This window comes from Sarcophilus harrisii, chromosome 1 (genome assembly GCF_902635505.1).
Source record: "Sarcophilus harrisii chromosome 1, mSarHar1.11, whole genome shotgun sequence".
In the NCBI taxonomy this organism is placed as follows: domain Eukaryota; kingdom Metazoa; phylum Chordata; class Mammalia; order Dasyuromorphia; family Dasyuridae; genus Sarcophilus; species Sarcophilus harrisii.
The window spans coordinates 365,810,389-365,836,583 of record NC_045426.1 but is presented as its reverse complement, the minus strand read 5'-3'; the positions used below and the strand labels follow the sequence as shown (position 1 = coordinate 365,836,583).

At 37.7% G+C, this 26,195-nt stretch overlaps 2 protein-coding genes across 6 annotated transcripts in view; one reads left to right on the top strand and one right to left on the bottom strand.

The window, feature by feature from the left end:
• Window positions 1-15,569, top strand: part of KATNAL2 (katanin catalytic subunit A1 like 2) — a 129,698-nt gene extending 114,129 nt beyond the window's left edge. For 2 of the 3 annotated variants that reach the window (XM_031945987.1, XM_031945988.1), the window contains exons 13-15: window positions 12,246-12,408; window positions 14,518-14,620; window positions 15,089-15,569. In XM_031945987.1, coding sequence (XP_031801847.1) covers window positions 12,246-12,408; window positions 14,518-14,620; window positions 15,089-15,228 — 406 coding nt within the window. In that variant the 3' untranslated portion in view covers window positions 15,229-15,569. The remainder of the gene's footprint in view (window positions 1-12,245; window positions 12,409-14,517; window positions 14,621-15,088) is intronic. The other variant, XM_031945986.1, reaches the window with a different exon arrangement.
• Window positions 15,570-24,413: 8,844 nt separating this feature from the next.
• Window positions 24,414-26,195, bottom strand: part of HDHD2 (haloacid dehalogenase like hydrolase domain containing 2) — a 39,054-nt gene continuing 37,272 nt past the window's right edge. For all 3 annotated transcript variants that reach the window (XM_023495853.2, XM_023495855.2, XM_003759528.4), the window contains exon 7: window positions 24,414-25,643. In XM_023495853.2, the coding sequence (XP_023351621.1) occupies window positions 25,540-25,643 (104 nt within the window). In that variant the 3' untranslated portion in view covers window positions 24,414-25,539. The remainder of the gene's footprint in view (window positions 25,644-26,195) is intronic.

Below are 26,195 nucleotides of genomic sequence, written 5' to 3'. Positions count from 1 at the left end.
TTTCCCTTTTATTTCCCACAGAGACCCTAGAGAAAGGGTATCAAAATTAATGTGGTAAATACCACCCATTCCACCAAATTCACTTCTGGGTGCAAAGGAAAAAGGCACAGTATTTTTACTTCTGAGTAAATCCAGTGCTGACCTGGGTCAAGCACATTGTTCTTCAGGGCTAGCTTGTCAGTGGATTTGGCTGCAGTGGCTACCAGCAAACTGCTGTGGACTATTGTGGCTGGACCTCTGATAGCTGTGATCATCATTTTACTTGTGTTGTTATGCAGCTGTGAGACATGGGAATATAGTTGCCTTGTAGGAATTAAAGATGAAGAAACAAAAAAGTATACTAAGGGCAGTGGCGGGGAAATGGCATAGTCCAAGAATTTGTCAAAAGATATGGTAGGGCCACCTAGATAATGCACCAGCCTTGGAGTCAGGAGGACCTGAGTTCAAAGTCACTTAACAGCAATTTCCTCACAAAAAAAGAAAGGAAAAAAAATTCACAGTACCATATCACTGGTAGGATTTATTTACCCTACTATTTACATTGTGTGTGTGTGTGTGTGTGTGTGTGTGTGTGTGTGTGTGTGTGTGTGTGTGTGTTGTTAAAAAAAAAAAAAAAGAGAGTGTTGTTAAAATTATGTGAGCTGGTAAATGTTTAGTGCTCATTTGTCAAGATTAAAGCCCTCTGTTTTTCTTCCCAATAACAAATTTACTGTATCAGGTCGACAGGTTTTATAAACATTTGTATAATCTTTCTGTTCTGGTAGCTGAATCCTAAGAGAGAACTTTAAGGTTGTTTTTCTTTTCCTTTTTATTGCCAATGCCATGTTTTATGCATGCGGGGATTGGTATTATATTTGAGCAGAATAGAAGTCCTTCTATGGGCTGTGACTTTAGGGATTCCAGAAAGGATCTTTCTGCTCCCCCCTGCCAAATTCTTTCCTTATTTGCTCATTCATGCCTAAAATCCCATTAATATATATTTTTCATTCTTGCACTAGAGAAAAGGCCTAAATGAAATTATGTCTGGGAAATATAACAGTAGGTTAAATTTGTATTCAGGTAAAAATGACTGAAATCAGATGATTTCCTTGAAAGAGGCTTTCATAGGATGAAGAGAGGAGGGAAACAGGAAGGCATTAGTTTTCCAAATCGATAAAATGAAGAGTCACCAAAGAGTACATCAAGAAAAGGAGACTCCTGAAGACTAATATTTTTGACTTCACAATTTGGGGTTTGTTAATCTATCATAGAAAATACTTTAGAAATACTCAACAAACAATAAATTCAGGATTTGCCCATGTTAATTGCTTTGTGTTTGCCTGTTGAAGAAAATATTCATGAAATATAAGAATAAGTCTTCTGAATAGTCTACATACCTTTGGCTTCTTTCATTTATTAGTGCTAAGCCATATTTTCTTATATTTGTTTGTTTGCTTAACATCCTCTTCCATGCCCACCTTTTCACTGATATCATAGAGTATTTTTTAACATTCATTTTTTAAAATTATGAGTTCCACATTTCTTCCTTCCCTCTAGCTCTTCCTCCATCCATTGAGAAGGCAAGTAATATATTATTTATGCCATATACACACACATATACATACTTACGTGTGTGTGTGTGTATTCATAATTTAATTATGGGCTAGACCTTCCTAGCCATATTGCATGATGATCAGTCATCAATCTGCTGTGATAGCTCTTTTATTCCCATAGTGCCACTATTAAAGATTGGAGATGATGTTAAAGAACCTTGAAAGTTCCAAAAGACTAGCATTATAGGATTTAGAGCTAGAATACTTCATGATCACCTGGTCCAGGGATTCTTGGCCAAAGATCATAGAAATGACCTTTTGACATTTTGGTAAAGGCTAAAACCCTTTTTCAGAATAATGAGTAGTTAGATTACCTACATGAAGGAAATGCTAAATTCCAATTAGGAATTAGTGAAAATAAAGATGTAAATTTTTCCCATATAAGTTCACAGGTTCCCTGAAATATGACTATGGTCTGTAGATGCCAGGAATCTTTTCTCTTTTTCAGCCCCCTCATTTTAAAGATGAAGATACAGGCCCAAAGAGGTAGAGAACTTCACCCAAGCTCTCATAGTTAGTAATTAGAAGAGAAAGAATTTGAACCTATTTCTCCTGATTTCAAATTGAGTGATACAGGTGGATCCCAAAGTTGTTGATTTTAGATCCCAGACTTGAGTGATTCTGACTATGAATTCAGGGTGTTATAGACGCCGTTTTGGTCAGTGTTCAGTTTTAGGCAGAACTAGTTATTATTTAAGACTGAGCTAGCATGGCTGATGAGGCTAGGGTGCTAAGCTATTTGATCTACAACATTTAGAGAATTTTGACCTGGGTAGATTTATTTATGAATCATTGTCTTGGACAGCTGAGGGCCTTGGAGGTTTGGGGTTGGAAGTGTTGAGAAATCAGAGCAAGAAAGACTGTGGTTGTTGTTGAGTTGCTCAATTTCTCACGACTCCATGGACCATGACACACCAGAACTGTCTGGGGGGTTTTCTTGGCAAAGATGCTGGAGTGGTTTGTCCTTTCCTTCTCCCCAGGATCTCATGGGTATTAAATATCTGAGGCTGGATTTGAACTCCAGTTCTGGCGCTCTCTCCTCTGAGCCATCCAGCCACTCCTCCAAGAAGGAACGGGGGAGACTCTAAACGCTACAAGTTTATTTTTCTTCTCTAAAGAATGATGATTCCATGACACATTTCATTTGTCCCTTGTTTTCCCCCTTGTGTGACTTTTGTTATTGGTGTCATTAAAAGTGCATTCATCCATTAGGGCTGTCACTGCTTCATTTATATTGTACCTTCCAGCAGTTTTGAAGTAAATCTCTTTGTTTGGGGCATTAGTTGATCAATAGAACCATCACCATGGGGCCTTTTATCTCCTGTCTCTGCATTAAACAATTTTCTCATGGCATTTTTGGGATTTTTGGCCAGAGAAGGTTTTGTCGGGCTCAGGAGGAGGAGGAGGAGGAGAGAGCCCAAGCCCTCCACAGGTGAAGCCCTCCTTGGCGGCCCCACCTTCCTCCAGCCAGAGGAAAGGCTTTTCATTGTACACATTTGTGAGGGGGGGTCTTGATGCCTCTGCTTCTCCCAGGCTTGGAACTACAAAAACCAATTTGACAATTCCCCTTTCTTTCCCCCAAGCACCTAATGAACTACCAAGCCTTGATTCTTCCTTCTGGGAGTCTCTGGAAAGCATTCTTTCTTCTTTTCCACTGCTGACACCTTAGTCTCCCATTCTTTCCTCCCTGTTGCTAATAGATCAGTACTTAAATGGGGTTTGTGATCTCATCCATATAGATACTCTCTCTTAATAGTGCAGATCACATGCCATCTATGTCATATCATTGTCTCATCCTATAGAACTCTTGCCCCCTTTCTTCCATAATTCTTCCACACGGGATCCACTTAACGGCAAAAGTGCTATGAAGCTGACTAGGTACACAATTATAAGAAACTCATTTTCTTCTTCAAATCTGTCTCCTCATCTGAAAATGAGAACAATAACATCTTCCTGCCTGGCTCAAAGGGTTGTTTTGGTTGTTTATAAACTTTAGAGCACTAAATAAATGAGAGCAGCAGCTATCAATCAGTAAGCATTTACTAAGTGTCTACTGTATTCCATGCTAGGAGCTAGGGATACAGGTAGAAAGAATAAAGAAATCCCTATTGCATTCTCAAGGGGGAGACAAGTATGTACATGTACATTTGAAGAACAAATAAACATGGTGTTTTAGCTACCATTCAGCATTTCAAACATATTACCAACGTGATGGGTGAAAATCCCATAGGAAATATGGACGGGCTTGAGGGCTGAACATAGAAGAATTCAGAAGATCCTAATATAGTCCTCGTCTTTTGTTCCTATTTCATTCTTGACTTTTGGGCTCCTTAGAATATTATAAATATAGATCTAAATAGATATATATTTTAAGTATGAGTAGACTTATCTGTGTCTATTATCTGTGTTATTCCCCATATTATCTATGTCTTTTATCTGTGGTATTCCCCATATATATGGAAATGAAAGTTCATATTACAAATCATTCTCTATGCTTTATTCTCTCCTGTTTAATACCTTGGACTGGCTTTGGAAATTGTTGCTAGCGACTTTATCAGGTGGGCAATCTTCCAGGGAAAAATATATTGCTAACACAACTTTTCATTCTCATATTGGTACTAGATGGTTCTTTTACTGGGGAACCCAATTTCTATCACCCACATTACAGCACACATTTTATTTCAAATAAACAGAGAAAAAAGAATGTACAGAAATCTCAGGGGAAAACTGCTGTCAGAGTATATAGCACCAATTCTTTCCTCTAAAAAAGAGAAGTGTTAAGCGTTAACTGTTGTAATTACCAACAGCTGACTTTTCCCTGACTCAACCATCAGTAGGGCTTGGGGAAGCAGGGATCATTTCACCCAGCCTAGCACGCAAGGGCCAGGGCTCACTTGGTCACCGATATTCTTGTTCCCACCTCACCTGTGGCATTAAAAAGACTAGAATAACTTACATATATGCAAAATAGCTTGAGTGGGAAAGCCCTCGCAGATGAGGGGATCAGGAAGGGCTTCAGGAACCGGGTGTCTCACAAGATGATTTCAGAAAAAACTGGAAAGACTTATATGAACTGATATGAAGTGAACAGAACCCAGAGATATTGATGAAGAATGGCAAATGACTTAACTATTTTTGCAATACAGTGATCCAAGATGATCCCAAAGGATTAATGATGCACACTATCCGCCTTCAGAGAAAGAACTGATATTGCTTGAATACAAACTGAAGCATGCTATTTTCCACCTTTTTTCTTTTTATTTGAGTCTTCTTCTACAAAATGACTAATATGGAAATGTTTTACATAATTGTACAAATATAATCCATATCTGATTGCTTCAGGTCTTGGGGAATGGGGTGGGATAGAATTTGAAACTCAAAACTTTAAATAAAAATGTTTAAAATTTTTTGAAAAAAAATCAAAGAAGGTGGTGCTTGAATTGAATCTGGAATAAAATTATTCTAAAAAGTGAAAATGAGGAGACACACATATAGGGGGTAGAGTATTATATATGAAGGCAAACAAGATGACCAGTTTGGAAAAAGCTCAGATTGTATCGGGGGAATAATGTGTAAGGAAGGGGGAAAGATAACTTGTGTAAGGGATTTTAAAGGGCTCTGTAATTGTGGTCTATTTTGCTTGAGGCTCCCTTCTTGATTCTATCCTATTTCCCAACTTACCTCCTTCCTCTTATTTAACACAGTCAATCTATGGTCTTTCTACTATTTTTTTTTCTTTTTCAAAACCCTCCCTTGCAATTTATGAAGCTCTTTACTCTTTACTTTGCACTTCTGTGTTTTGAGCAATAATCTCCTGTTAACACCTCAAAACAAGGAATAGTTAAGTTCTAACATTCTCCCCTCTCTGCTAGGTTTTTTCTTTAACAAGGCATGTTACCTCGTTACTTTGTTGTTTTTTTTTCACTGAACTTAGAAATAGTGGAATTTTAAAAGAATAATAGTTTTTTTCCTCTCTTTTGAGAATGTTTCTCAGTCTTTTACTTATCAAATGATGTCCAAGGTGCCTTCCAGCCTCACTCTGTGGTCCCATGATTCTAAGTAGGAAAACGTAGCCGTTTTTAAATTATAGGTTTTTATTTTCAATTTTTATTTTCATTTTTTTGACATTCACTCCTACAAGAACCTTTGTTCTAATTTTCCCTCCTCCCTTTCCTTTTCTCCTCCAGTCGGCAAGTAATCCAATATATGCTAAACATGTGCAATTCCTCTATTTCCACAAATATGCTGCACACACACACAAAAATCAGATCCGAAAAGGAAAAAAGTGAGAAAGAAAACAAAATGCAAGCAAACAACAACAAAAAATGAGAATGTTATGTTATGAATCACACTCGGTCCCTACAGGTCTCTCTCTGGGTGTAGATGGCTCTCTTCATCACAAGACCATTGGAACTGGTCTGAGTCATCTCATTGTGGACAAGAGCTACATCCATCAGATTTGATCATCATATAATCTTGCTGTTGCCATATATAATGATCTCCTGGTTCTGCTCATTTCACTCAGCATCAGTTCCTGTCAGTCTCTACAGGACTCTGCAAAATCATCTTGCTGATCTTTTCTTACAGAACAATAATATTTCATAACATTCATATACCATAACTTGGAGAACTTAGCCTTGAACATAATGCCTTAGTCTCTGAATCCTGCTCTGTCTTGCACTGGGATATGCTAACTCTCCTGTCTCCTCCCAGTTGTTAGCAAGCTCCTTGAAGAAAAGAACTTTTTAAATAAAAAAAAATGTTTATTTTCATATGCTCAGTGTTTCCAAATAGATTGGACATAATAGGCACTTAACAAATGCTATTAAATGAATGAAAAAAAAAATGAAGTTCTTGGCTCCCCAAAGTTTTTCATACTATGTGTCATCTTGATTTTAACCAGGAATCACACTTTATGTGCCAGACTGTTCTGGTTTGCATCTTTGGCCCAGATATGAGGACTTTTGTGTCACAAGAAGCCAGCAATTTAGCTTTTTTTAGCATTATTTTTTTTCTGTAAAGTTTTTTATTTTCAAAACATATGCATGGATAATTTGACAACTTTGACCTTAGCCTTGTGTTTCAGATTATTCCCTCCTTCACTCCATCCCCTCCCCTAGATGGCAAGCAATCCAATATATGTTAAACATAGCATTAAATTTGGAGGGACATTTATGGCAGCTCTGAGTTTGGCATATTGTAACTTTTCTACCCTACAGAGAGCCAAGAACACCAAAGGGAGCTTATAACAAATTGTAGAGTGATACCTCATTTATACCTAATAGTCTTATGTTTGAAACAAAGCTGAAAACCACAAAAGAAGGGGAAAAGGCCTTTGAGTAGAACAAACAGATTTTTACAAAGTCCACCTACTAACTAAGGTTCATGTCTTCCAACCCCATCTATTGACATTTTCTTTTACAAGCTTTGCAACTGTTTTACTAGCCCACAGTTGAATCTGTCTGAAGAGACAGAATCATCTGAACTAGTGGACACAAGAACTCCAACTGTAGCAGTCTAGGGTGTTCAGCAAAAGGCCAAACAGCCCTGAACACCCACATTAGTAGAAGCAGGAAACCAAAGTGCTTTAGCGTAGCTTAGGGTGAGCTGGTGTTCTTGGCCCAGTGCACCAGTTATCAGCCAGTCACCTTCTACGTTGGCCAAAGACAAACTCTGGCCAGTCTTACCAGTCTGCAAAGGCTTCAAATGGGTGCCTCCCAACAGGCTGTGTTGTGGTCCGAGGCACCAATCTAAGCTTGAAGAGTACATTAGTTTGGTGGTGGGATGACAAATTTTTCAGCCAGAGCAACTCCTAAAATTAATAATCTTTTTGGTTAAAAAGGGGCCATGGTCTATCTGAGTTGTGTGTGTGTGAGAGAGAGAGAGAGAGAGAGAGACACACACACACACACACAAAGAGAGACAGAGACAGAGAAGACACATACACAAAGAGAGACACACATGCAGAGAAAGAAACAGAGTGAGAGAAACAGACAGAAAGACAGAGACAAAGAGAGAGACAGACAGAAAAAGACAGACACAGATGAACAGAAAGACAGATGGAGAGAGATAGAAACAGAGGCAGACAGTCAGAGAGAGGAAGAAAGAAATAAAAGATCTTTGAAATATAAAAACTGATATTGATAAATTGACCCTAACTCTTCCCTTAAAGATGTTAACCATCAAAGAAAGGTTAAAAATGGTATTTAATATCCTCAGATTAAAAAGATAGAGCAAATGTGTGAAACATCCAGAAAGCTCTTAATACAATCTAAAACAGTGATCTGAATCTAATAAAAAGATGTAGGGATAAAAATAAGTTCCAACATGTGGGTTCAAAAAATTAACTACATTTGAGGGAAGATGAGACTAGACTGCAATCGTTGGAAAAGAAAATCTGGATGATTTAGTACGTTAGTATCAGGAAGCAGTATGACAAGATAGTTAAAAATAACTAATAGCTTTGGTGTCCAGAATGAGGAAAGCAGTAGTACTTTGATTTGATTAGATTGCATCAGCAATTGAGAGTTCAATTCTAGATGACGAAGGAGGGTAGAGTGTGACTGAGATGGTGAGAGGACTGTAAACCATATCATAAAGGATAAATTGAAGAACCTGGGGATGTTTAACTCAGAATGGAGAAGTATTGAAGGAAAAAAATAATGTCATCTTCTGTAATTTAAAATCATAGAACTAGAGTTAGAAGGAATCCTAAAACCGTCTATATATAAAATATATAGAGAATCATATTTCTTATTATGTAATATATGAGATTTCTTCTTGGTAGTCATATGTGGATTCTGTATATTGTCGCTACAATGATTCCAACATTTTTCAGCAACTATGTAATTTATTAAAATAGGGTATTCAAAATTTTTAATTACTTAAGTTTTTCTAGAAAACAAATGATTCTTAAATTATCTCTCTGGTCTTTTTCAGGTTTTTGTTATCACATGTTTTTCTGATTTTACTATCTTTTAACTTTGCTTTAACATGTCTTGATGTTGTTTAATGTTTAAAATCTGTTTTCTTCCATTCTTTTTTTCAAGTTGCCTGATATATTGCTAAAGTTTTCTAAAAGTTTCTATTTTCAGCTATCTGTTGAATTCTTTATTCCTTCCTTCAATTTTTAATGAGATCTTATCTCCCTTAGAATTTGGTATAATTATTCTGTAGTCATTTCTGGGGCTCCAGTTTTAGTTGTTGAAGAATTTTTCTTTTTCTGCAGTTTTGTTCTAGAATTTATAGTATTTCTTCATGGCATTAAAAACTGTCCTTTCCTTGGTTATTTTCTCAGTGTTTTTGCTGGTTTCCTCACCACCATATTCATGATGACTTAATTAATCTTTCCCCTTGTTGAAGGATGGAGGACACTAATTGAATCTTTATCAAGGGGGGACTCCACTATGAATGCTGATGAAGGCTTGCTGTGATTACCCCATCAATAGTTGTATAAAACCTTTATTATTTACTTATTTTAGTTCAGTAGGCTCTGTCACATAGGGGCCAGACAAACCAGCACTTGTGATAGACTTTGAAGTAGCAGTGAAGGCTATTCCACCTACAGTTAACTTCTGACTTTCTTTGTTTTAGTATCATGGACCCCAGGTGCAGTTGGGAGTATCTAGAATATGGAACAGCCTTTGTTTTTTGTTTACAAAAACATAACAATTTCCTATAGGGATTATTTTATTTAAAAAATTATTATAGCTTTTTATTTACAAGATATATGCATGGGTAATTTTTCAGCGTTGATAATTGAAAAACCTTTTGTTTCAGTTTTTCCTCTCCTTCCCCCTGCCCTCTCCCCTAGATGGCAGGTAAACCAATACATGTTAAATATGTTAAAGTATATGTTAAATACAATATATGCATGCATATTATAGGGATTACTTTAAAGGCGGTTCCTTTTGATAGTAGTTTTACTTTCAAAATATTTCTTACTCTTTTGGAGGAAGAGGTAGAGAACTGTCAGTGTCCTTATCAAGAAATATTTTTTCATTGAATTAATCATCATCATTAAATAACATTGAGTATTCAAGCACTGTACAAGACAAATAACAGTTAGTTGCTAGAAAAATAACAGGTTACAATGAAAAATGGAGCAGCGTTACACAGACATAAACTTCAAAAGATATATTGGCACACTAAAAATTGCAAAAAACATGTGAGCTACATTTCAGGAAAAGCACAGGTTAAAAATCTGTATTTATTCTGGATTCATTAGGGAGGCATTAAACTTTTAGAGGCCACTAGCAAAGTTCAGCAGTGTAGCAGTTTATAGTAACCTAACATTTATAACAATAAAGAACTTTTTATACTAGCAATAACATTTACATATTGCTTTAAAGTTTCCAAAGTGCTGTACATATGTTATCTCATTTGATCTTCATAACACTCCTGTGGGGGCAGTTGGAATTAATAACCTTATTTTACCGATGAGGAAACCTAAGTTGAAAGATGTTAAATAATTTGCCTAGAGAACTGCATGTATCTGAAGTCATGTTTGGAACTTCCTGACTCCGAGTCCAATGCTCTTAACCACTGTACATCTAGTCACCTCCTTAGAGATCATCTAAGCCATTCATTTTACAGATGAGGAAACTGAGACCCTGAGAAGTGGTTTGGTCAAGACAACACAACTAACAAGTAGCAGAAATAGGATTTAAAGCCAAGGCCTCAGGTTCCAAATTCAGTGCTTCCTCATTCACTGAAGAGTTTGTCAAGGATTGAAATGATTCAATTTCCTAAAGTGCTAAAGTTATTTTCAGGAATAATTCAATTGACTGAAAAAAGGCATCATGACTACAGTAGAAATGTTAGTATTCAGTTTGGATTCTTATCTTATCCACAGCTTTGCTTAGCCTTCACTGAATGATACCTCAGATCACCTTAATGGTATTGTACACAAACATGCAACACATATACACACATGCATATAAATACATGTGTGTATATATTTATATAAAGCTATATACGTATAACAAATTCTGTTTTATTTTTATTTTATTTATTTTTAATACATATTGCTTTATGAATTGTGTTGGAAGAAAAAAAGCACAACAAAAGGGAAAAACCAGGTAGAGAAAAAAACAAAGAGAAAAAAGAAGTGAATATAGCATGTCTTGATTTATCTTCATTTTCCATAGTTTTTTTTTTTCTGGATGCAAATGGCATTTTTATCCAAAATTTATTGGGATTACTTTAGATAACTGAACCACTGAGAAGAACCAAGTTTTTCATAGTTTATCATCGCACATTCTTGCTGTTATTGTGTACACTGTGTTCCTGGTTCTGCTTGTTTCTTTCAGTATCAGTCCGTGTAAATCTTTCCAGGCCTTTCTAAAATCAGCTTGTTCATCATTTTTTTTGTAAAACAGTAATATTCCATTATCTTCATGTACTACAACTTATTCAGCCATTCCCCAATTGATGGGCATTTCCAATTCTTTGCTACCACAAAAAGAGCTGTTACAAACATTTTTATACACGTGAGTTCTTTCCCTTCCTTTATGATTTCCTTGGGATACAGACTCAGTAGTGACACTGACGGGTCAAAAGGTATATACAGCTTTATAACCTTTTACGCATAGTTCCAGATTGCTCTCCAAAATGGTCGTATCATTTCATTCACAACTCCACCAACAATACATTAGTGTTTCAATTTTCCCACATCCCCTCCAACATTTAACAGTTTTTCCTGTCATCTTAGGCAATCTGAGAGGTACCTTAGAGTTATTTTAATGTGCATTTCTCTAATCAGTAGTGATTTAGAGAATTTTTTCCATGACTATAGATGGCTTTAATTTCATCATCTGAAAATTGTCTGTTCATATCCTTTGACCATTTATCAATTGGGGAATGACTTGTATTCTTATAAATTTGACACATTTTTTTATATATATTATAGAAATGAGACCTCTATTAGAAACACTGGCTGTAAAAACTTTTTCCTATCTTTGTGCTTCCGTTTAGTCCTGTTTCTGTTGATTTTGTTTGTGCAAAAACTTTTAAATTTAATTTAATATAATCAAAGTTATCCATTTTGCATTTCATAATGTTCCCTAATTCTTCTTTGGTCATAAATCCCTCCCTTCTCCAAAGATCTGATAGGTAAATTATCCCTTGTTTTCCTAATTTGCTTAAGGTATCACCCTTTTTGCCCAAATCACATACTCATTTTGACTTTATTTTGGTATGGGATGTAAGATGTAGGTCTACGCTGAGTTTCTGACATATTATTTTCCAGTTTTCCCAGCAATTTTTGTGAAATAGTGACTTCTTTTCCCAGGAGCTGGAATTTGGGGATTTATCAAATATGAGATTGCTATAGGCCTTGATTATTGTGTTGTATCTATCTAATCTATTGCATTGATCCTCTACTCTTATTTCTTAGCCAGTTCCAAATGGTTTTGATGACCGCTGCTTTATAATGAAGTTTTAGGTCTGGTATTGCTAAATATAACAAATTCTTTCTTCCCAGTCAGCCTGGGAATAAGTATTATATTGCTCACCCAGCAGAGATGTTTAATAATTGTTAACGTATCAGTAACTTCCTACAAGAGAGCAGCATTAGATCACCTTTAAGATACACTATCTGGCCAAGAAACTTCCACTTCTACCCATCTTACTGTTGTTTCTGATGTATTCCAGGGAATTAGACTGTGCTATGTTACGCCGCCTGGAAAAGAGGATTCTGGTGGATCTCCCCAGCAAGGAGGCAAGACAAGCCATGATCCGCCATTGGCTGCCCGCCGTGAGCAACAGCGGTGGCGTGGAGCTCCACGCTGAACTGAATTATGGCCTGCTGGGCCAGGTGATAGCCAGCCCCCCCATCCCCAGCCTGGCACAGTGGGGTCTATTCTCTAAAGCACCTCGGCCTAGCTCGGACTTTAAGGAAATAAGGCTGGCCTCCCCAGGAGCTTAAGTAAACAAGATTGTCTTAGCCAGGATCTTGCCAGTATAGTCAGTTAAAGTTTGAAGAATAAGGCGGGGAAAATTTTAAAGCAGAAACAGTATTGCCATCTCTGAGGAGTTTGGGTACTAGGTAGAAGGCTGGGAGAGAATTCCTTCCACTTACAGGGAGTATAAGTTAAAGGGAAAGAATGATTTTGTTTAGTTTGGGGAGGGGGAAGGATTCTTCCATTTTTGATTCCCTTTCGGATTTGTGTATGAGGAAAATGTCAGGTACTCATGCTATAGGTGCAGCTCCTGGCACAGCTCAGGGACCCACGGGACGTAGGGATATCCCAGATTACTTGACAAGGGAATTTCTGGAGATGGCCCTCTTCTCCCTCTATACTATTTTGCTCGATAATCTCATCAACTCCCAAGGGTTCAATCATCATCTCTATGTAGATGATTCTCTTCTGGCCCTAAAATCTCTTCTGACTTGTCTCTACATCTGACTATTGGATATATTGAACTGAATGGCCCATCTATATCTTAAATCCAACATGTCCAAAATGACCTCCCAGCCTCTCATCTTCCTAACTGGTGAAGAGTACCCCCATTGTCCCGGTCACCCAGGCTTAAAGAAAAATTGCCTCCTCATCTCCTCAGTCTTTCACCATGCATATCCATTCACCCGCCATGTCCTGCTCTTCCCTCCTGGGAACCTGACCCTCTCTGATGCAGGCCCTCCACCTTACTGAGCTATTGCCGGTGGGTTTCTCTGTCACAAGTATCTCCCCACTCCAGTCCATCTGTCTCCCATTCAGCTGTCAAGTCTTGAGCACACAGCTGATTATATCACCCCTCTATTTATTCGGCTCCAGTGGACTCCCTGTTACCTCCAGAATTAAACATAAAATTCTTTGTTTGTTTTTTAAAACCATTTATAACCGGCCCCTTTCTATATTTCCATTATCCTTATACCTTGCTCCCCTCCACGATTAATGGCACTGGCCTCCTGGCTCCTTTGCATTCAGATAACTCCATCTCCAGACTCAGCTTTTTACTGGTCATTCCTTGTATCTTTGTCCTCCTCTCTACATCTCTAGCTTCCTTCAAGTAACTAAGTCTACCTTTTGCCAATTTTCCTTAACTTTAGGACCTCTCCTCTAAGATTATCTTTAATTCATCCTATATTTATTTCGTACATCTCTCCCTTTCTCTGTATTTTCACCACTTAGCAGAGTGCCTGGCACATGGTAGATGCCCAATAAATATGTGTAGATTAACTGACTGGAGGACATTCCCCTCACAAAATTTCCTGTGGGGGCTTGTGATTGAAGCAAAATTCAGTAGTTCTTTAACACTAATGTAAGAGATGCTATACCAGAGGATGAACCATGAGATAATAGTCCCTATTCTCAAGGAGCATTCATAGGAGTTATATATAAAAAGTGAATGATTAAGGACACAGGTCGAACTGAGTGCTCTGAAAGATCCAAGGAAGGAATAACATTTCTCCAGCCAGACGGGGAAGGGAAGTGTCATGGAAGAGATGGGACCCAGCTGGACCTTGAAGAAGGATTTCAACAACAGAGATGGGGGTAACGAGGTTTCTTCTGCAGGTTTGGAGAGCACCAGTGACAAGCGTGACTTGTGTATGAATTCCTGTCAACCAGAGTGTTATGCAGAATAAGACAGCTTAAAAGCTACAGCACATTAGATTTAGGAGCCCCACTCTCTTCTAAGTTTTACAGGCAATTCATCCCCCCAGTAAGGTGGGACAAAATCTCATGAGATGGTAGGAAGTTGTTTAATGCTCTAATTCATCCACTTATCAAACCATGGTATTCATTATTCTCTTGCAAACCTTTGGAAATTGCTCCTCAGTGTCAGAGCAGGGAGCTCTCTGAGTACATACAAAGTATAAACAAGGAAAACCAGGGCCCATTCAACACCCGTAATAGAGAACGTTCAGGAAAGTGGACTTGTATTACCAGTGAACTAATGGCTTGTTTTGTTATTGCTTCAGGAGACTGAGGGCTACTCTGGCTCAGACATCAAACTAGTCTGCAAGGAGGCAGCCATGCGACCTGTGAGAAAAATCTTTAATGCCCTTGAAAATCTCCAATCAGGTAGATGAGAAGCTGGATGAAGACAATAGTTGTTTTTATGTTTCCTAGTCTAACACCCACCAGCAGGTAGAGCCTGGCCCCTGGGCCTAACAGGTCTGGGGGCTCTGGGCTCCCTCCACCTTTTTGAGTGTCTTGTTTGGGATGGTGTTTGCTTTCAAATGATTGGTACCCGAAGGCCCAGAGTTCTGTTTCTTCCGAAAATTCCCTCTTACATTGATCTGTCCATTTAAGGCACTGTATAAATATTACATAATGTTTCGATAAAGCTACATTTAGGTCACCTTTGGGTCAGGATTTCAGAGGCTAGACTCAATCTCACATTAAGAATCTCCTTCCCTCTCTACTCTGAGCTTCTCTGCATTAACCATTAAGTGTGCTACATTATGTATGCATCACATTGATAGAAGGCCTATTAGCATTTCGACAGCATTGATCAACATCCGGTCGATTATTGTTGTTTTTATCTAGAGAACAGCAATTTACATGCCATCCGGCTGGACACCGTGACTACCGCAGACTTTCTGGATGTGATGGCTCACACCAAACCTTCTGTCAAGAATTTGATTCAGAAATATTCAGCCTGGCAAAGTGACTATGAATCTGTCTGAATTTACCCTTGCCCCTTCCCCATCATCCACATCGTAGATTTCAAGGTGTTATCGCTACCAGTTTTATAAGTGGGACTATAGAAGAGAAAAGAATTCATTCTGTTGTTGGAAAAAAGGTCTTATTTCAGAAAACTTGAATTTAGTGTATTTTCATTGGAAATCTGAGATGCCTTTTACATTTTATATGATAAATAACAAGATTTTGTGAAATCCAATTATATGTGTGTAACATTGTTTATCTTCTACAATACAATGGAGATGTTTTCTCAATTTCTTTGCATAAAACTTTTATGTACAATTTCCCACATTAGTTTTCTCTTTAAAAATTATTTATTTAGTAGTATTTTATTTTTTCCAATTATATATAAAGATATTTCCCACATTAGTTTTCTCTTTTAAAAATTTATTTATTTAGTAGTATTTTATTTTTTCCAATTATGTGTAAAGACCATTTTCAGTATTCATTTTTTTTTTAAGATTTTGAGTTTCCAAATTTTTTTCCTCTTATTCCCATTTCCCAAGATGGGAAGCAATCTAATATAAGTTATATACCCACATTTTAAAGTGTGTTTTAAGATTGACCCGGTATCTTCTTTTGAGGAGAAAAAGGTCAAATTAAAAAGTTATATTGGTACTACACAAATGATCTTGGAAGGATCCTGTTGAAAGCTGAGTCTGAGAGCTCATTTGACACTTGCCGTTTTAATGCCTGAAAAGAAAAGGAACACTAAAAGAGTCAGCCAACTTTTAATTAAATGTTTAAAATATTCCAGGCACTCTGGTAAACTTTTGGGATACAAATAAAGGCAAAAAAACACTGCCCCTGACATCAAAAAACTTCCCTCCTAGTGGGGAAGACATTATGTAAATAATTATATACATACAAAATATGTATACAGAGTACAGACAGACTGGGTATAAAAGGAGTGGGAGAAAGTTTAGTTACAGATGAGCTGCGGATTTAAGCCTGACTGTCTGGAGGACAGAAGCGTTCTTGAAGGCGAGGTGGACATAGAGAATTTGAAATGACTTTGTCACATCTAAGTGAAGATGCCCTAGAAGCTTTTGGTGACAACTGCCAGTCCCTCAGCCCCTTAATTCTCTCACAGGCCAGGCCATCTCCCTTGCACTAGACATCATCTTGACCCATAGATGAACCAACCCAATTCAGGGTCACATCACCAATTGCATCTTGCCAGGTTTCAACTTTGGACGACTCCCACTATACTCTTCCTTAGCCCCTATACACATGCTGCTGAATGTGGATGGAGAAAAGCACATAACTGCTCTGTCCACTATGAATTTATATATATATATATATATATATATATATATATATATATATAAATAAATAACTAGGCCTTTCTTGCTGTTAAGCAAACCTTCTAAATCTAACATGTCCATGCACTATCCCACTCTCCACAGCAGCTCTTCCAAACTTTTCCTCTCCCCAACCCCTGAGCTGAGAACTTTGCTCATTATTATTTTTTTTTTACAAAAAAATAATCGAGACTATTTGCCATCAGCTCTCTCTTTTTCCCTCTTCTTCATCTCACATCCCTCAGCTGCCTTCTGCCAGTATCTCTTTCACCCATCTCACACTCAGGTGCCCTTCCTCCTTATCAAGGCCCACCCTTCATCTGTATCCCTTTGTCCAACAGATTGTCCCCTCTATCATCTCAATTATTCACTTCTTTTCATTCTGTCTCTGTCTACTGATTTCTTCCCTTCTGTCTATGATCATACCTATGCCTCTCTTAACCTGAAAAAAAAAAGCCTTCATTTTTTAAAAGCTTTTTATTTTCAAAATAGTTGCATAATTTTCAAAATATTTGCATAATTTGCAACATTCACCTCTGCCAAACCTTGTGTTCCAATTTTTTTCCTTCCCTTCCCCCACCCTCTTCCTTAGATGGCAAGTAATCCAATATATGTTAAACATGTGCAGTTCTTCTATACACATTATCATATGCTGTCATGTGATCTTTCCATCCCTGCTATCATCATCTATCTCTTGTGCCCATTATGATCAAACTTCTTGCAAAGGCTGCCTGTGAGAGGTGCCTCCAGTTTTTCTCCTCACTTTCCTAACCCCTTAGAATCTGGCGTCTGCCCTCATCGTTCCATGGAACTTTTCTCTCCAAAGTTATGGTAGTTTTAAAATTCTGATCTAAAAAAGACCCTAAATGGGACTTTTCTTAGTCCTGTTTTTGACTTCTCTAGAGTCTTTCACTGGGTTGATTACTCTCTACTTGATAGTTTCTTCTCACTCTGTTTTCAGAACACCATTCTCTCCTAGGTCCCCTCCTACCTAGCACACCACTCCTCAGTCTCCTTTGCTGGATCCTCAAACACCTCTAACTATAGGTATCCCAGAGGGCTCTGTCTTAGGTCATCTCATACATTTAGTTACTATTTCTGCTGATGATTCTCAAATCTACCCATCCTGCCCTAATTTCTCTGCTGACCGCCAATCTCGCATCTCCATATGCCTTTCAGACATCTCAAACTAGATATCTGACAGACATTTTGAACTTAGCATTTCCAAAACCAAGTTTATTATTTTTGCTCTCTAAACCTTTCCCTACTTTCCCTATTACTAAGGGTACTGCTATCCTCCCAGACCCCTAGGTTTACAAACTTGACTTCTTACTATTTCATCTTTCCAGATCCAATCTGGATTTCCTCTTTGCAATCCAATTTTCTCCTTGCAACATCTCTTAAATGCACTCTCTTCTCTCCTGATATTGCCACCTCTGTAGTGAAGGTTCTCATCATGTCATGTATAAACTGTTGCAATAATCCACTGGTGGATCTGCCTGCCTCCTGCCTTTTCCCACCCCAGTCCATCTTCCATTCAGCTACCAAAGTGATTTTCCTAAAACAAAGGTTTATCCATGTCACTCTCCTACTCAGTAAAATCCAATGGCTCCCTGTTGCCTCTAGAATGAAATAGCCTCCATTTGATAATCAAAATTCTTCATACTTTTCCCCATCCAGTCTTTTTACACCTTACTCCCCAATACATAGTCTTCAATCTGGTGACACTTACCTCCTCCCTGTAAATAAGACACTCCATTTATTGACTTCAGGCATTTTTTATGCCTCAAATTCTCATTTCTCATCTTTACCTACTGACTTCTCTGTCTTTCATTAAATACCCTCTTTTTTATCGAAGCTTTTTATTTCAAAATATATCCATGGCTAATTTTTTTTAACATTGACCCTTGCAAAACCTTCTGTTCCAAATTTCTCCCCTTTCTCCCTTCCTCCCCTAGATGGCAAGTAATCCAAGATATGTTTTTATTATTAAAGCTTTTTATTTTCAAAGTATATACATGGATAATTTTTGACATTCACCCCTACAAAACCCTGTGTTCTAATTTTTTCCCTCCCTTCCCTCTACTCCCTACCCCAGTTGGCAAGTGATCCAATATATGTTAAAAATATGCAATTCCTCAATACATATTTCCACATTTATCATGCTGCATAAGAAAAATCAGATCAAAAAGGAAAAAAAAAGTGAATAAGAAAACAAAATGCAAGTAAGCCACAACAGAAAGAGTGAAAATGCTATGTAGTGGTCCACCCTCAGTTCTCATAGATTTCTCTCTGGGTATAGATGGCTCTCTACATCAAGGCCTGAACTGGAACTGGCCTGAATCACCTCATTGTTGAAAAGAGCCATGTCCATCAGAATTGAGCATCAAATAATCTTCTTGTTGCCATGTATAAGGATCTCCTGGTTCTGCTCATTTCACTTAGCATCAGTTCATGTAGGTCTCATTGAGTACCCTCTTAATTTTCTTTTAAAATAATTTTCTATTTTTTCCTTACTTGTACATATTTGCTTGTGGTTTTTCCCATTAGCTTCTTGAGGTCTTTTACCTCTATACTTCCAGAGATAAGCATATTGCCTGGACATGATAGGTAATTAATAACTGTTTATTGACTGATGTGGTTCTGGAGTTCAGGAGACAGACTATGGCCAGATATATAGATATGGGGATCATTTGCATGGAAGTTATCACCGAACCCATAGAGGCTGATTAAATCAAGGGCATGACACGGATGGATATCTAGCAAAAGATACTGAATATTCAGAGTAAAATCAGAGAAGAGAACATCCAAGAAGGAATGGTGGTCCGTGGAGTCCCATGTTTCTGAGAAGTCATGAAGGAGGGGAACTGAGGAAAAGGCTATGAGATTTAGCAATTAGAAAAGGAGCAAAATGTTTGTAGGGGTAATGACCTGGGAAAGAAATGAAAGAATGGAAGTCACAGGGAGCATAAGGACCGGGGTCGTAAAGCACAGGAAAAGATGAAATGATAAAAAGTTATTCTGAGGGCTGAATTTTATATTCCTTGAATATGGAAGCAGAAGAGTCATAGATGATGACAAGATAAATCGTGTGACCATCTCTGTGTGGCTGAGGTGGAGTTGGAAGATTTGAGAAGACTTTGGAGATAGAGGATTTATCTTTGAGTTTTTGGCTTTGTTATCTAAGTAGCTATTCCATATGTACAGAATGTCAATTTAGTTGACTTTTAGGTAAAACACTGATAAGTTAAAGGGGACCAGGAAAGGAAGGGTCTCAAGATCATTTCATATTGAAATTGTCATTGAAGATGTACAACCTAAAGAACAGAGGAGTTAGGGAGACAGGACAAATATCTTTAAGTATCTAAGTCTTGTTATGTGGGGAAAAATAGATTTATGGAGTTAAAGTAGGAGCAATGGGTAGAATTTGTAGAAGGGCAGATTTAAGTTTGATATAGGAAGTCCTTCCATAACAATCAGAACTACCCCAAACAGGGATGGGCTGTTTTCAGGTCTCCAGAATACCAGACGTCAAGCAAAGTCTGGGGGACCATTTCTTTTGGGATGTTCTCCCTCTCTCTGGTCCCTGACTAAAATGGCAGGCAATCTGATATAGGATTAAACATATCTGGGGGCATAATTCTGAAACCTAGGATCATCCCTACCCTGAAAGACTTCTAAACTTCATTAAGTTGAGGATGTGTGTGATTTAGGAGAAACAACACAGCAAATACAGATTTTGAGCTTCAGCTTTGTCATTAATTATTTGGGTAACTTTGAGCAAAACAGTCTCTCGGTACCTGATTCCTTATCTCCAAAATGAGATAACTGTAGGACTGTCACCCTCATGGGTGGGAAAAAAAGCACTTTGTAAACCATGAAGTGAATGATCATTGTGATTATTGGACTTGAGATTTCATGTACAAAGGGTGTTGGACTTAGATCCAGGTTTTACTTCTGGCTTTATTACTATATCAAATCACTACTCTCTCTGGGATTATTTTCTTATTAATAAAGTAAGGGAGTTGGATTAGATCACAGATTCTTAATCTTTTTTGTGTTATGGATTCCTACTCAGAATGTTCCCCCTCCCTTGAAGCAATTGGGGTTAAATGACTTGCTCAGGGTCACACAGCCAGGAAATGTTAAGTGTCTGAGACCAGATCAGAACTCAGGTCCTCCTGACTTCAGGGTTGGTGCTTTATCCACTGTATCACCTATCGGGCCTCAGAATTTTTTTAAACATAAAATATAGTATATACCAATGGAAGCCAGATCTCAGTAAAACAAACCATTTTACTACAATCAACTTCACAGACCCTCTGAAAGTTTTAACACAGACTCCTTGGCAGTTCTGTGGATCCCAGATTAAAACCCTGGGTTAAGATGACCACTACAACCCTTATAGCCCTAACACTGAATACCTATGATTCTTATGAGTAAATGTGAGTTTTGTCATAGGAATTTGGATCACAAAAGCACCTTTTTTTCCGTTTAATGTTGGTATTTGGATGTTTTGAATAGGTAATAATGTGTCATAATAGGTGAGATATTTTTTAAGGTAACCATCATCTTCTCCCCTTCCACGGCATTATGCATGATGCCCCTACCAAGAATTTCTTAACCCCCCCCCCCCAAGTGTGCTGAAGGAGAGAATCTAGAATATTAGATACATTAATGGTCTGGACAAGTCACTTGCACCTCTGACCCACCTGATGGGAGGATGGTTGTCCTAAAGATCCAATGGAGGACAATGCGTATCTGTTATTGGAGAAGCAGCACGGTACAACAGACAACCCTTGACTTGGCAGTGCAGGTCCTGGATCCCAATCCTGAATAATTTATTAATTACTATTAGGCAGCCAGGGGACACAGTGCTAGCCCTGTAGATAGGAGGACTCGAGTTCAGGTCCAGGCTCAGCTACCTACTGTGTGACCCTGGATAAGTCACTTCACCCTGTGTCCCTCAGTTTCCCCATCTGTCAAATGAGCTGGAGGAGGAAATGGCAACCCCCTCCAGTATCTCTGCCAAGCAAACCCCAGGTTGTACCTTCTGACTGCAAAGGCAGTGCACTTTCCACTGTATTGTGCTGCTTCTCCCTGACACTTTCCTAGTGCAACAGATGGTGTGGAAGGCTAACAGGGTAGGAAGGCGAATTTGGACATATTCAGAAGTAGGAGTGGTCTTCGTTTAAATGATCTGACATCTCTGACAGCTTCATGAAATTGTAATCTTCGGGGGGCAGCAGGCTTCCTCAGTCAGCACCTACAAAGTGAGGAGGGCCTGGAAACGTGAAAAGTCGGGGAGACTGGCAGCAGATGTTGCGGTTTCCAAGGGGAGGAGGGCAGCTTGTCGAGCTTAGGCCTGAGATGGACATTTAGCTATTCCAGGCCAATGACCTTTCTCAGAGGATTTCTGACTTAAGCACGGGTCTCCAAGGTCTCGGCAGAGGCTCCCCAGGTAATATACAAATGGCTCCCAGCGTTTGATATGTAAAGTAGAGCCCAAGGAAGGCCCTATGCAAACAGATGTTAATGTTCAAGTGCGGTTTGTCACTAAAGGCAGGATTTGTAGTGAATTTCATTTAATGTTCAGTCTATGAATATGAATAATTCTCTATTATAGGGGCCCAAGGAGTTTAAGATATGTAAGAAGACCCAAAGATTGTTCACACATTTTTATTTTAGTTCAATTTTATTTTATTTTCACTTCCAAATTCTCTTGCTACTCTAGCACTAAGGAGGCAAAACAAAGCCCATTGCAAATTCCTTCATCAGTCATATTCCCCCCCCCCATCCCCCAAAAAGAAAAAGAAGGAAAAGAATCATTGTGCAGACATTTTAAAGAATTTTGACCAACCTTCATTTTCATTTGGAGAAAGTAATAGTAAAAAAAATCCCTAGAGGGGCTACTCAAGATTTCTAAAGGAACTTAAAAGCTTCTAACACTTGCTTATTTAGTGTTTAAAAATGAAGTGAAGAAGTGTCCTTAAACCTATTTCTTACGCTACTTTTCCTCTAGCTTTTTAAAATGAAGATTAAGTTGGTTTGTGTGTCTCCTATATAAACAAAGTTACAGAGTTTGCTTTGATTATAGATATATGATTATACATATCTGTACAAGAAGGAACAACATAGCAACTTAAGGATTTAGTTATAATCATTGCTTTAATGATATCTATCTTTAATGATAGCAAAACTTCCTATCAATTCTTAAATTTGTTAGCACTGCATCTTTTGGGCACATTAAATATCTGGGGAGCAAAGACTGAGCCCTAGAAAGAACCTCAAAATTCAATTTCATTCAACAAAATCATATCAAGTGTCTACTGGTCTCAAGATAAATGTGAAAAAGTCAAATTTCTGTCAGGTTTACCATCTCATGAAATTGCTATTAAGTTCTCCCACTTCCTGGCCATTGTAACTCATTATACAAAGATTGACAAATACCATAACCCGTAGTCTCGGTCTCTGTCACTGGACAGTCTGAAAACAGATCATGAACTGAATCTCCTTCTAAAAGAAATGGTTATGGGGATGTGTCAACAATATGCCAGTTTATCCAAATCTTAGGAGTCTTCAAAAATTCAAAAATTATAGGCACCTTTGTGAATGTCCTTTAATATTTCCTCACCAAAATATTTTTCTAGTTTATTTTTTCCCATATTTGGCTTTTCTTCAGTGGGAGTGGCAGTTAGCTAGTTGTTCTGCATATCATTCATACTGATATTTGCAGGTTATAGCTCATTTTTGGCATATTCTTTTCAGAAAATTAAAATAAGCTCTTGAAAAACCATTAGAGAGAGCTGTCTTCATGCCTACTACTCCTTCCCTTCTAAGAGTTGCAACTTAATTAATGCTTCTTTCAAGAAACAGATCCTAACTACCCAACTCACACTTTCACCCTTCTCTGAACATATATAATTCTTGTTATCTATACTGCAAAATTCATCACTTATCCTGCCTTGTGCTGTGCTCTAATTATTTCCTGTTAGTCTTGCCTTCTTATCTTGGAGACCAGGATACTTTTCTGTATTCCCTAAAGTACTTAGCACAGAGCTGGATATTTAACAGGCATTCAACTACTTAACTGAGGTTAAAAAAGCAGCAGTAAGAACCTGGTACTTAGAGACACACAGCCAAAGCAGCAAATCTCAGAGGATTCTGTGCTCAAAAGTGCCTAAAAAAAAGCTTCAGTAGTTAGAACTCTCTCCAGAAAGATTTACCATTAGAGAAGTTTGGGTTTGCTTTTTATTTCCCCCCTACTGAAACAAACTAGAAAGGACAATTCCTCCTTGTCTGTTTTGATTGTAAAAATGCATTCTAAATATTCAGAGATTATAAATAGGATTTTCTTTTCCCCACTCCCACCCCAACTCCTAATTGGAAGCGCCCCTGCTGCTGATGCACACACTGTGGGAAACCCAGGCTGAGACCCAGAGCTTTGTCTTCTCCGGCTCTATTTTTCCTACTTTTAAAGCAGTGAATCAGTCCAACAAGAGCAGAATTAATTATTGTTCATACTTTTTTTTTTATTTTAGTTCAATTTTATTTTATTTTCATTTCCAAATTCTCTTGCTACTCCAGCATTAAGAAGGCAAGAAAAACACGGGTAGTTCTAAAAACATGGAGGAAGATCTAGGCAGCTCTAATTTGTCTGTGTCCTTCTCGTATGCTTTCTGAACTCGTGCCTTCTATGCTCTGTGTGATATTCAAACAGCGTTTGGTGGCTTGAGGAAAAGGACCGAATGGAGAGACGACGACCACTTCAACCCAGCCTTTTCCAAAACTACCCTCAATGAAGTACCAAAACACACAGCTCATTAACACCAATGAGTTTCAATAAGGTGAATGCTATGATGATGTACAATTACATTCTAATAATTTAATGCCCAAGAGCCCTGTACAACAGCAGCAAAGGACTGGGATTATCACAGTATGCAAATGTGCGAGGAAAATCATTACCAGCTTAGGCCCCTTCATTTTGGTAGATTTAACATGAGAAGAATGATCCATGCTAAATGACAGGATTTCATTTTACAGCTGTACTAACCAAGTACATAAAAGCTTGAATATGTCCCAGTAGCTTCTAAAAGATTTTTCCCATAGTGTTAGAGGGAAAAATAATGAAATCTTACAAATGTACAGTTAATAGGACCCTGGTGGACAGTAACTTCAAAAATGCATGCTCTATAAGACATTAAAGGCTTGATTTTAGTTTCTGCACTGTTCCTGTTAATAACAATGTCTAATTAAAACATCTGTAAAATACTGATAGTTTTAATTTTACATAAAATTTCCAAAACAACTGTTACACAGCATAATAGGTATCTGCAATGAATAGGTTATTAATGGTAATATTATTTTAAATTAAAATCAGGCTCTAAATTTAAATTAGTCGTTTCTGGCTAATGAAGAGAAAAAAAAAAGTCACCCGTGATGGGAATAATACAGCAGATAATCTAGTTTTCATCATCCGTTAAAGCAAATTCACTTGATTGTTTGGTCTAAGGGATAATTCATTTTACTTTCTACATGTATCATTTGCTTCAAATATTTGATGGATTTCACAGTTGCAATCAGTACTAAATCTACATAAAATACTAAAACTACAGGTTATTAACACATTATTTTATAATTTAAAAAACCGAGTCAACTTTATTCACACACTGAATACTACCCCCTCCCAGAGTAATTGTTAAAAGATAAGCAGAATACCATTCTTAAGGTGGATTTTCTTTCGAAGGACTGTCTAACCTGATGGATATTTTAAAAGGAATGGCATAAAATTTCAGCTTTTGTTTCTTCAGGTTTTATCATGTTCACACACAAAAAAACATAACCAAAGAGGATTAGTAAGGCATGGTAACTGGCTAAAGTTCGATATCTTTTCCTCCTGCTTCTATGTATTCTGGTCCAATGAGTTTTCAAAGAAAGATGCATTTTGGAAATAAAATTATATTTCAAGTTGGTTCATGTTGTCATCATCCCTTAAAGTAAATGTTGTAGGATGTGGTCCACAGCATGTGGGAAACTCTCACAGGTTAAATAAGGAGCTGGATTAATTTTCTCTTCATCTGCGGTTCGATATTTCCCTGAAATGAAAGTAAACAGAGCAAACAAAGGCATTTGCTTTGGATGTTAAATTAATCCTGGTCCTAGAGCACCTGGGTCATCCTAGAACTTCCCCTCTTCCTCTCCTCTCCCAGTCACTGGAGAACCAGAAGGTAACCATCTCCTGCAAAAGCTTTGATGGGACTAAGAAACAGTTCAAACAAACTTCACACTCAACATTCTCAGAATCACAGGAACTGTTCAGCGACAATGTTACTGTCTTGTTTTATGGCAACTTTAAATTTCTATCATTGCCAAAATCATCCTCCATCCCCCCATTTACTTTAAAGACAGGGATGAAAAATGAATGTCTTTAAATTGGAAGCAAGAAAAATCACATTCACTGTATCCTCATTTGAAAAAATGGGAATCATTTTTGAACTACTGACCTAGGATCATGGGATGAGAGACTATATAAAAATGTGAATTGTTACCTATTTATTCTACTTGTTCTCACTTTCCAACCTACATTTCCCCATAATTCCTTGTTCTTTTAGAATCAACATTATGATATAGTGAGACAAAGACAGAGA